The sequence below is a fragment of the Dreissena polymorpha genome, chromosome 2 (genome assembly GCF_020536995.1).
Source record: "Dreissena polymorpha isolate Duluth1 chromosome 2, UMN_Dpol_1.0, whole genome shotgun sequence".
NCBI lineage: Eukaryota > Metazoa > Mollusca > Bivalvia > Myida > Dreissenidae > Dreissena > Dreissena polymorpha.
The window spans coordinates 128,779,749-128,791,739 of record NC_068356.1 but is presented as its reverse complement, the minus strand read 5'-3'; the positions used below and the strand labels follow the sequence as shown (position 1 = coordinate 128,791,739).

Sequence of the window (11,991 nt, the reverse complement as noted above, 5' to 3'; positions counted from 1 at the left end):
CTATTATACTATAAGTACTACGTAAAAACATGCACAGTAACCCTAGATTAGAAAGATCAACAAGACACCATAAAACTACCCTATGTGTATAGCTATAAGACAATTAATGAAACAATAAAATATAAAACTTAAACAATTAGTACTACGTAAAACAACAAAAAAAAATCTTAGTAACCATAGATTTGAAAGATCGGCACGACAAAACAGAAACAGAGACAAGGGTAACTTCAGGATACCATTACCACAAGTCCACAAACCCCCAAAGGAATAATTATGCTTCCTTTAAAGGGGTAAATTCAAGTTCATGCTGATTGAGACAATGGTAACGTCAGGATACCATTACCAGGAGTCCACAAACCCTCAAAGGAATAATTATGCTTCCTATAAAAGGGTTAATTCAAGTTCATGATGATTGAGATATTATATAATGAATTGAATCAACCACTGCTTATATTGAATAAGATTGGAGGAAGAGGTGAGTTTTCAGTGCCTTTTTGAATGAATTCAGTGTTAAAAAACCTCGAAAGTTTGATGAAAGTGAGTTCCAGAGTTTGGGAGCAGCGTACATAAAACTTCGCTCCCCGTATGCTACAGATTTAATCTTCGTTGGAATCACTAATGAAGTCGCTTCGTTCTTTGATCTTAAGTTTCGCCTTGGTTCGTAGACTTCAAGTAGGTTTTCCAGATTAACAGGCGATTGTCCATTAAAGGCTTTGAACGCATTGGTAAATATTTTGAAGTTGATTCTTTTTTCTACTGGGAGCCGGTGTAATTCTTTTAGGATCGGTGTTATGTGACTATAGCGGGACGTTCTTGTGATAACACGCGCCGCAGTGTTTTGAACATTTTGTAGTTTCTTGATAGCTGATGATGATCCATACAGCAGTGCATTGCAATTGTCTAACCGAGACGTGACAACTGAATTGACCAAGGAGTTCAAATGTAATGGGTTAAAGTAAAGTCTATGGAAAGAGAACAAAACTAAATATTTAGAACATTTGAAGATCAAATTAGGTCCTTATCTGTTATTTTATATTCATGTATGCACCCATTAAAAGCAGCATTACCTATATCAGGATTCAGATACAATTGAATGAACGTACAATTTGATACCGGGAAATGGTTCGGAAAAGGTGGAAGGAGCTTGATGGTACAGCGTACCGCGTCTTTGAACAATTCCTCCCTGAAGTAATGTCGAAACGGCGTCAGTTGGTGGTGAAAATGAAGGAGGCGAGGCGTCTAGGTTAACGGGCGTACCTAGCCTACGACACGCTTTACGTAGACGGCAGTCCTGTGCGCACGTAGGATCACGGCGGTGGTGAAATAACAATCCTGTCGTGGAACGTCAACGGTCTTACGGATATTATCTTCCAATTTTGTAAATACTTTGAGTTCTTATGGTGTATGTTTTTGTTTGAATCCTGGACGAGTAGTTCTAGTAATATCGATTTGAGTGGATATTTGTCTTTTAACTTTTTTAGAAAATTTCAACATCGAAAAGCTCGAAGAAATAGTGGTGGTATTGTTGTCTATATTAAAGACGCATTAGCTGGTGGCATTACAATTGTAAAAAATCATTATGAAACAATATTTTGGTTAAAATTTGATTGCACATGTTTTAATATCCCAGATGATTTTTAAATATGTGCTACTTATATATAGGGACATGATTCCCCAGTTAATAATACATTCAATTTAGATCTCTTTGATATTTTAGAAAACGATATAACTTATTTTTCTGAATATGGTAAAATATTTGTTTCTGGCGACCTAAATAGCAGAGTTGGCAATAAGTGTGATTATATTATACAAGATAGAATTAATACTGAATATGATGACGCTGATTACTGTCCAGATAACACCCCTGTGAGGGCCTCAGTAGATTGTACATTAAATAGCCACTGTGTAAAATTATTAGACCTTTGCAAATCCACATGTTTGCGAATTGTTAACGATAGAATTGGAAATAGCTGTAAACATACTTTTTATTCTAATAATGCTTCGTCTGTAATTGATTATTTGCTAGTAAACAAATACAGCTTTTCAAGTATATCTGATTTTGTTGTGCATGAAAAATAACGAATTTAGCGATCACGCACCGTTACATTTTTCAATATTATGTAATAATATTTCGTCCGATTACAAGTCATTCACCGATGTCAAGTATAAATGGGACGATGCATTACGTGAGCAATTTCGCTCACAAATTATTTCGATGTTATCTGTATTTAATATTATTGTACAAAATGAAGACATTTCATGTCGAACGTCAATTAATAACGTGTTGAATAGATTTACTGAAACCATTCGCAGTTTTGCTGATCCGTTATTTTCCAAAACATGATTTTATAAAACAAACCATAGTTTTAATGTAGATAGTTGTATAAAGAATGCAGAATGGTTTGATAACGAGTGCAATACTGCACGAAATGTATATCACGAAGCTCTACATACTTTTAAATCTTGTAAAACCGATTTAAATAGAGAACGCCTATGTACAAGTAAAAGGCATTATAAGGATTTCATTCGTAAGAAGAAAGGCTGTTGTATTAGAAAAAAATGTTGGAGATTGAAATTGAAGAAAACACAAGCCAAGGGAATTCTGGCGATTTTTCAAATCGAAAACTAACGTAATTAAAAATAAAATATCTCTAGAAGAATTAACACAGTTTTTGGAAAACCTTAGTAACAAAATGTCTGACTTTCGCAATACTGAAGCAGAAGATTTCTGTTCAAATAATGATTTTTACTTAGAAAATTCTGCATTTCCAGAACTTGACCTACCTATATCTATTGAGGAAGTTAACTATGCAATAAAACATTTAAAACGTAATAAATCATCGGAAAGTGATTGTAATTTGAACGAATATGTTATTGAATGCAGTGATATTTTATCAACCCATTTGTGTGATGTGTTTAACGGTATTTTGTATCGGGTTTTTCCCTGATTAGTAGACAGAATGGTTAATAATCCCCTTGCATTAAAAAGGTGTTGTTAATGATATAAATAATTATAGAGGGATTACATTAGTTAGTTGCTTTTCAAAATTATTTACCACGATTTTAAACAAGCGCATTGAAACGTTTTGCAACGAAAACACTGTTATTTCGGATGCGCAGTTCGGATTTAGGAAAGGTTATTAAATTGTTGTTGCTTTTTATATATTGATGTCGATTGTACAAAATCATTAAATGAAAATAAATGTTTGTGTGTTATATACGTCGATATGTTAAAATGTTTTGATAGTATATACCGCAATGGATTATATTTGAAAATGTTTAAGTCTGGCGTAAAGGGTAAATTGCTTAGAATAGTGAAGGATATGTGTGCAAATGTTAAGTCACGTGTTAAATCATGATCATCTTATTCAGATTATTTTAGTATTGCGGTTGGACTGAGGCAAGGCGAGGTACTGTCCCCGATTTTGTTTTCCTTATTCGTTGAAGATCTTGAACTTTACCTTCAAGTCACCTGCCGAAGTTCACACAAACTTAGACAACTTATATTTATATTGCAATTCTTGGGGGTTAAATGTTAACACTGCGAAAACGAAGATGATGGTATTTCGGAAAAGGGGAGGATTAAAATAAAACGAAAAATGGACATACAATGGTAATGATATTGAAGTGGTTGATAACTTTAACTATTTAGGAACGGTTTTGAATTATACGGGAATTTTTTGTATTAAACCAGGAACATTTGGTTGGTAAGGCCCTTAAGGCAATGAATACATTATTGTTGAAATGCAATGATTTTGACATAAAACCAAAAATATTTTGTCAGTTGTTCGACTCTTTTGTTGGCTCCATATTGAGTTATGCTTCAGAAGTATGGGTATTCACAAAGTCTGATGATATCGAACGCATACATTTAAAATTTTGTAAACGATTGTTACAGGTTTAAATAAATACATGTAATGAAGCTGTTTATGGAGAATTAGGTAGATACCCATTGTATGTAAACAGGATGGTTAAAATTATTAACAATGAAAATATCATAATGAAAATTATTTACAATCAAGCTTTAAACGATTGTAATAGAGGTTATTCAAATTGGGTCTCAAATGTTAAAAACATGTTAAATAACTTTGGATTTGGTTATGTATTTGAAAACCCAAACAATGTACATGTTTATAGTTTTATAAGCGCGTTCAAATGTAGACTTGTAGATAACTTTAAACATTTAGTTTAAATACAGTCTTGATTGCCTCCAGCTCTTCTCCTCTCGCCTCAGCCACAGCCAGCTTGATGCCCGTTCGGCTGCTTGGCTCAGTCTCTGGATAGCCACTCGTCTCTCCCTGCCAGTTGCTCCTAATGCTGTCATCAGCCTGTGCACGGACTGGGAACAGAATCCTCTAACGCCAACTTCCACGGGAAATAGCCAAGTTCGCCAGCCTTGTTGCTTGCACAGATCCATCAGTTCTGTGTACTTGGCCTTCTTCCGCTCGTAGGCCTCTTCACATCTTGCCTCCCATGGTACTGTCAGCTCTATGGTGACGAGCTTCTTTCCTGTCTCTGACCACAGTACAATATCTGGTCGTTGGGTCGTTTGAACCACGTTTGGGAAAACAAGCCTTCTATCAAGGTCAACTTCCATCTTCCAGTCTCTAGAGCCATCAAGAATTGATGCTTTTGTTTGTTTCTGTGTCTTCACGGTCTCACCCGATTTGACAAAAGCGATGTGCCCATGGCGGGGGTGATTACCATGTTCCTTCTTCCTTTCCTTCTCTAGCCAGTCAGCCAACTCTCTGAGGACCAAGTCGTGCCTCCATCTATATCTTCCCTGTGTCAGTGCTGTACTACAAGATGACAGAACATGCTCTAGGGTGCCTACTCTGTCACACAGGCTGCATTTTGGCTCTGCTGTGAGTCCCCATCGGCACGAGTTCGCTGGGGATGGTAGTAGGTCATAGACAGACCTGAGGAGAAAGAAAAACCGAAAAGGCTCATACTTCCAGATGTCTCCCCAGGTCAACTTCCTGTCTGCGGTATTCCACGTGGTCCATGCTCCTTGCGCTCCAATCTCCACAGCCCTTGCTTGTCTGGCATTTTCTTCCGCCCTCCTGACCTCAGACTGAATCATCGCTCGCCTCTCTTTCTGGTCTGATCGGCTCCACAGCACCACCTTTCTCGCACCAATTCCTTCACGTCCAACTGCAGTCACTCCGACAATGTCTTTGTGCTTGAGCGTGTTCTCTGCCTGGCTCACAGACTCTGTCGCTGACCATTTCCTGCTCGTTCGGGTTTGGATCCCTGCCTCACGGATGAACTCGTCCGGAGAGACCCTCAAGTTCAACACAAGTCTTGCTTTTGCTGTCTTGAACTCTTCTACCAGTGAAGATAGTGGGAGCTGTAACTTGTTGCTCTTCCCATAGAGTCCAATACTGGTAAAGCTGGGTGGAACTCCTAGCCACTCCCTGAGGTGTCGACTAGTGATTCTCTCCAGGGCTACCACTGTTGTGCTGGGTACCTCGAAAAGCATCAACGGCCAGATTAGTCTTGGGAGCAGTGAATGCTGGTAAAGCCAGGCTTTGAACTTGCCGGGTAGTCCGCAGCGGTCTATCTTCTTGAGGCCCACCTCTACCTGTTGCTTTAAGTTCTTGACATTGTCGCGATCTTGTAGGCTTGCATCAAACCACTTGCCCAGGCATTTTATTGGACTCGTCACTATGGAAGGAATCTCTTCGTTCTGTACGTAGAGTTTGAACCTCTCTGTTGTCTGTCCTTTCTTTATGACAAGAGATCTGGATTTTGCTGCTTTGAACTTCATTCTTCCCCATGAAGCGACATCCGTCAGGGCTGTCAACATCCATCTAGCTTGGACGTGTGTTGTTGTCGTCAATGTGAGGTCATCCATGAAGCTTCTGCTAGATGGGAGATAGATTCCTGACTCTGTCTTTGGTCCACGTGTCTCACGTTGGGCAGCATTTATCAGCAGGTTCACCCCCATGATGAAGAGCACCACGGAAACTGTGCAGCCGGTAACGATTCCCTTCTCCAACTTCTGCCATCTGGTTAGCTGGTCACCAACAGTAAACCGGAGCTTGATTCCATCCAGGTAACTGGTGATGATTTTCTGAATGTGGCCGTCCACATGGTAGTGTCGGAGGGCTGTTTAGATGAGCTGGTGTGGAATGGACCCGTATGCGTTTGCCAAATCGAGCCAAACTACAGTGAGATCCTTCCTCCCTTTCTTCGCCCCACTTATTAGCTGTGTGATAGCACTGGTGTGCTCTATGCAGCCGGAGAAACCGGGAATTCCTCCCTTCTGGACCGAGGTGTTGATGTATGCGTTGCCTGTCAGGAAAGATGTGAGTCTTCTTGCAAGGATGGCAAAGAATATTTTTCCCTCGACGTTGAGCAACGAGATGGTTCGGAACTGGTTGACCGTCTTGGAATTGCGTTCCTTCGGTGTGAATATCCCCTCGACCTCCTTCCAAGCCTCTGGTACGTCCCCCTTCCTCCAGACTACTTTGAGGAGCCTCCATAAACGCATGAGAAGTAGTGGGCACATCTTGTACACTTTGTACGGGGTGGCATTGGGTCCTGGCGCCGAAGCAGCTCTGGCCTTTTTTACAGCTTCTTTCACCTCGCCAAGCGTAGGTTCCGTCGCATTCAGCTGTTTTTCTGGTTCCTCCGCTGGATCTATTCTGTCACAGTCCCCTAGCACGTCCTCTCGATTGGGGTCAGAATGGGTAACATGAAGGAAGTTCTCTATTTCTTCTAGTGGAGTTTCCAACTTTCCTGACCTTTCTTTGTCGAGGAGGGATCTTGCGAACTTGTATGGGTTGGCTGTGAAAGCTGCCCTCTTCTTTGCCCGTTCCCGTGTCTTTCTTATGCTGTTTTCTGCTTTCCGTAATGATGTCAGCTGTGTCCGAACTGTATCACTAAGCTGTGCAAGTCCAATCCTCTCTGTGGGTGAACTATCATAGTACCTTCGTCTCAGCTGCTTGAGTTCACGTCTCAAGTTCTGGATACGAACTTGCCGCCTGTTTGGTCTTGGAGGTTCCTTTCGCACTCTCTCCTCTTCTAGTCCAAACCTCTCCTTTCCTACTGAATATATCAAGGTTGTGAGGGTGGTCAGCTTCCGGTCTAGTGGTCCTTGCATGGATGCTTCGAGGATGTTCTCTAGGTCCTCATCCAGTTGGGTCCATGATGTCTTGTCTGAAGCCTTGGGCCACTTAATCCTTGGTTTCCTGGTTCTAGTGGCAGTGTCTTGCTGTGGTCTATCCGGATCAGTCGCCTCGCTTGCTTCCGGGCTGCTTTGAGTCTGTAAGAGCTCTAAAAGGGGGTCATCATCATCCTCAGGATTTCGAAAGACATCCTGTGAGGTCTCCTGAACATAGAGTTCTTCAGTACTGTGGGTTGATTCCAGACTGGAGTACTCCTGCGTCTTACTAGTCAAACTGGCTATGCGCTGTCCTTGTGATCTCACACGTTGACAATCAGACTTCCCTTGGTGAATGCGTAGACCGCGTTGGTTCTTGCACACCTTTCCGCAATTACAAGTGACCGATCCATCTTTATTCGTAGTCGGTTGGGCAGGCCGTGTCGATTCCATAAAATCCGTCCATGTGAGTCTATCATCCTCCCCCCCTCTCGGTAGACTCTGGGATGTCTTTCATTTGTGGAGTCTGTAGCTGTTCGTTGGGTGTCCCCTCACGAGGACTGCAGTTCGGGATGCTACCCCTAGTGCCCCTGTTCCAGTCTGTTCCTGGCGCCATATGTCTCTCCAGCGTCACCATTCTGGTCTTGGTTGTCATCCAGTCTTTCCTGGAAGTCACTGGTGCCTCCAGATATCGAATTAGTTTAAATACAGTCTTAAGACTGCTCCTCAACCAGCATCATCAGCATGGATTCCGCCGTCTTAGAATGTTTCGGCCCTTTACTTCCATGAACATTCTGATAGCGGTGGGCCCACAGTGGTGATCAGTCACTGTGTGTTGGTTGATTGCCTCCAGCTCTTCTCCTCTCGCCTCAGCCACAGCCAGCTTGATGCCCGTTCGGCTGCTTGGCTCAGTCTCTGGATAGCCACTCGTCTCTCCCTGCCAGTTGTTCCTAATGCTGTCATCAGCCTGTGCACGGACTGGAAACAGAATCCTCTAACGCCAACTTCCACGGGAAATAGCCAAGTTCGCCAGCCTTGTTGCTTGCACAGATCCATCAGTTCTGTGTACTTGGCCTTCTTCCGCTCGTAGGCCTCTTCACATCTTGCCTCCCATGGTACTGTCAGCTCTATGGTGACGAGCTTCTTTCCTGTCTCTGACCACAGTACAATATCTGGTCGTAGGGTCGTTTGAACCACGTTTGGGAAAACAAGCCTTCTATCAAGGTCAACTTCCATCTTCCAGTCTCTAGAGCCATCAAGAATTGATGCTTTTGTTTGTTTCTGTGTCTTCACGGTCTCACCCGATTTGACAAAAGCGATGTGCCCATGGCGGGGGTGATTACCATGTTCCTTCTTCCTTTCCTTCTCTAGCCAGTCAGCCAACTCTCTGAGGACCAAGTCGTGCCTCCATCTATATCTTCCCTGTGTCAGTGCTGTACTACAAGATGACAGAACATGCTCTAGGGTGCCTACTCTGTCACACAGGCTGCATTTTGGCTCTGCTGTGAGTCCCCATCGGCACGAGTTCGCTGGGGATGGTAGTAGGTCATAGACAGACCTGAGGAGAAAGGAAAACCGAAAAGGCTCATACTTCCAGATGTCTCCCCAGGTCAACTTCCTGTCTGCGGTATTCCACGTGGTCCATGCTCCTTGCGCTCCAATCTCCACAGCCCTTGCTTGTCTGGCATTTTCTTCCGCCCTCCTGACCTCAGACTGAATCATCGCTCGCCTCTCTTTCTGGTCTGATCGGCTCCACAGCACCACCTTTCTCGCACCAATTCCTTCACGTCCAACTGCAGTCACTCCGACAATGTCTTTGTGCTTGAGCGTGTTCTCTGCCTGGCTCACAGACTCTGTCGCTGACCATTTCCTGCTCGTTCGGGTTTGGATCCCTGCCTCACGGATGAACTCGTCCGGAGAGACCCTCAAGTTCAACACAAGTCTTGCTTTTGCTGTCTTGAACTCTTCTACCAGTGAAGATAGTGGGAGCTGTAACTTGTTGCTCTTCCCATAGAGTCCAATACTGGTAAAGCTGGGTGGAACTCCTAGCCACTCCCTGAGGTGTCGACTAGTGATTCTCTCCAGGGCTACCACTGTTGTGCTGGGTACCTCGAAAAGCATCAACGGCCAGATTAGTCTTGGGAGCAGTGAATGCTGGTAAAGCCAGGCTTTGAACTTGCCGGGTAGTCCGCAGCGGTCTATCTTCTTGAGGCCCTCCTCTACCTGTTGCTTTAAGTTCTTGACATTGTCGCGATCTTGTAGGCTTGCATCAAACCACTTGCCCAGGCATTTTATTGGACTCGTCACTATGGAAGGAATCTCTTCGTTCTGTACGTAGAGTTTGAACCTCTCTGTTGTCTGTCCTTTCTTTATGACAAGAGATCTGGATTTTGCTGCTTTGAACTTCATTCTTCCCCATGAAGCGACATCCGTCAGGGCTGTCAACATCCATCTAGCTTGGACGTGTGTTGTTGTCGTCAATGTGAGGTCATCCATGAAGCTTCTGCTAGATGGGAGATAGATTCCTGACTCTGTCTTTGGTCCACGTGTCTCACGTTGGGCAGCATTTATCAGCAGGTTCACCCCCATGATGAAGAGCACCACGGAAACTGTGCAGCCGGTAACGATTCCCTTCTCCAACTTCTGCCATCTGGTTAGCTGGTCACCAACAGTAAACCGGAGCTTGATTCCATCCAGGTAACTGGTGATGATTTTCTGAATGTGGCCGTCCACATGGTAGTGTCGGAGGGCTGTATAGATGAGCTGGTGTGGAATGGACCCGTATGCGTTTGCCAAATCGAGCCAAACTACAGTGAGATCCTTCCTCCCTTTCTTCGCCTCACTTATTAGCTGTGTGATAGCACTGGTGTGCTCTATGCAGCCGGAGAAACCGGGAATTCCTCCCTTCTGGACCGAGGTGTTGATGTATGCGTTGCCTGTCAGGAAAGATGTGAGTCTTCTTGCAAGGATGGCAAAGAATATTTTTCCCTCGACGTTGAGCAACGAGATGGTTCGGAACTGGTTGACCGTCTTGGAATTGCGTTCCTTCGGTGTGAATATCCCCTCGACCTCCTTCCAAGCCTCTGGTACGTCCCCCTTCCTCCAGACTACTTTGAGGAGCCTCCATAAACGCATGAGAAGTAGTGGGCACATCTTGTACACTTTGTACGGGGTGGCATTGGGTCCTGGCGCCGAAGCAGCTCTGGCCTTTTTTACAGCTTCTTTCACCTCGCCAAGCGTAGGTTCCGTCGCATTCAGCTGTTTTTCTGGTTCCTCCGCTGGATCTATTCTGTCACAGTCCCCTAGCACGTCCTCTCGATTGGGGTCAGAATGGGTAACATGAAGGAAGTTCTCTATTTCTTCTAGTGGAGTTTCCAACTTTCCTGACCTTTCTTTGTCGAGGAGGGATCTTGCGAACTTGTATGGGTTGGCTGTGAAAGCTGCCCTCTTCTTTGCCCGTTCCCGTGTCTTTCTTATGCTGTTTTCTGCTTTCCGTAATGATGTCAGCTGTGTCCGAACTGTATCACTAAGCTGTGCAAGTCCAATCCTCTCTGTGGGTGAACTATCATAGTACCTTCGTCTCAGCTGCTTGAGTTCACGTCTCAAGCTCTGGATACGAACTTGCCGCCTGTTTGGTCTTGGAGGTTCCTTTCGCACTCTCTCCTCTTCTAGTCCAAACCTCTCCTTTCCTACTGAATATATCAAGGTTGTGAGGGTGGTCAGCTTCCGGTCTAGTGGTCCTTGCATGGATGCTTCGAGGATGTTCTCTAGGTCCTCATCCAGTTGGGTCCATGATGTCTTGTCTGAAGCCTTGGGCCACTTAATCCTTGGTTTCCTGGTTCTAGTGGCAGTGTCTTGCTGTGGTCTATCCGGATCAGTCGCCTCGCTTGCTTCCGGGCTGCTTTGAGTCTGTAAGAGCTCTAAAAGGGGGTCATCATCATCCTCAGGATTTCGAAAGACATCCTGTGAGGTCTCCTGAACATAGAGTTCTTCAGTACTGTGGGTTGATTCCAGACTGGAGTACTCCTGCGTCTCACTAGTCAAACTGGCTATGCGCTGTCCTTGTGATCTCACACGTTGACAATCAGACTTCCCTTGGTGAATGCGTAGACCGCGTTGGTTCTTGCACACCTTTCCGCAATTACAAGTGACCGATCCATCTTTATTCGTAGTCGGTTGGGCAGGCCGTGTCGATTCCATAAAATCCGTCCATGTGAGTCTATCATCCTCCCCCCTCTCGGTAGACTCTGGGATGTCTTTCATTTGTGGAGTCTGTAGCTGTTCGTTGGGTGTCCCCTCACGAGGACTGCAGTTCGGGATGCTACCCCTAGTGCCCCTGTTCCAGTCTGTTCCTGGCGCCATATGTCTCTCCAGCGTCACCTTTCTGGTCTTGGTTGTCATCCAGTCTTTCCTGGAAGTCACTGGTGCCTCCAGATATCGAATTAGTTTAAATACAGTCTTAAGACTGCTCCTCAACCAGCATCATCAGCATGGATTCCGCCGTCTTAGAATGTTTCGGCCCTTTACTTCCATGAACATTCTGATAGCGGTGGGCCCACAGTGGTGATCAGTCACTGTGTGTTGGTTGATTGCCTCCAGCTCTTCTCCTCTCGCCGCAGCCACAGCCAGCTTGATGCCCGTTCGGCTGCTTGGCTCAGTCTCTGGATAGCCACTCGTCTCTCCCTGCCAGTTGTTCCTAATGCTGTCATCAGCCTGTGCACGGACTGGGAACAGAATCCTCTAACGCCAACTTCCACGGGAAATAGCCAAGTTCGCCAGCCTGTTGCTTGCACAGATCCATCAGTTCTGTGTACTTGGCCTTCTTCCGCTCGTAGGCCTCTTCACATCTTGCCTCCCATGGTACTGTCAGCTCTATGGTGACG

At 44.6% G+C, this 11,991-nt stretch overlaps 2 protein-coding genes across 2 annotated transcripts; both read right to left on the bottom strand.

Annotated features, from left to right (window-relative positions):
- Positions 1–3,468: 3,468 nt before the first annotated feature.
- Positions 3,469–7,745, bottom strand: LOC127870074 (uncharacterized). The gene is made up of 4 exons (XM_052412733.1): positions 7,664–7,745; positions 6,173–7,422; positions 4,209–6,076; positions 3,469–3,472 (listed from the first exon to the last, which is right to left on the bottom strand). Exons 1-4 carry the CDS (start codon positions 7,743–7,745, stop codon positions 3,469–3,471), a joined length of 3,204 nt encoding a protein of 1,067 aa, XP_052268693.1.
- Positions 7,746–7,933: 188 nt separating this feature from the next.
- LOC127870073 (uncharacterized) lies at positions 7,934–11,509 on the bottom strand. Its single transcript, XM_052412732.1, has one exon. It carries the CDS (start codon positions 11,507–11,509, stop codon positions 7,934–7,936), a length of 3,576 nt encoding a protein of 1,191 aa, XP_052268692.1.
- Between the last annotated feature and the right edge of the window lie 482 nt (positions 11,510–11,991).

Coding starts and splice junctions, on each gene's coding strand:
- LOC127870073 (XM_052412732.1), bottom strand. CDS start 11,509: ATGACAACCAAGACCAGAAAGGTGACGCTGGAGAGACATATGGCGCCA.
- LOC127870074 (XM_052412733.1), bottom strand. CDS start 7,745: ATGGTGACGCTGGAGAGACATATGGCGCCAGGAACAGACTGGAACAGG. Junction 7,423..7,663: donor CATCCCGAACTGCAGTCCTC/GTGAGGGGACAC, acceptor TGAGATCACAAG/GACAGCGCATAGCCAGTTTG. Junction 6,077..6,172: donor AAGGGAGGAAGGATCTCACT/GTAGTTTGGCTC, acceptor GGCCACATTCAG/AAAATCATCACCAGTTACCT.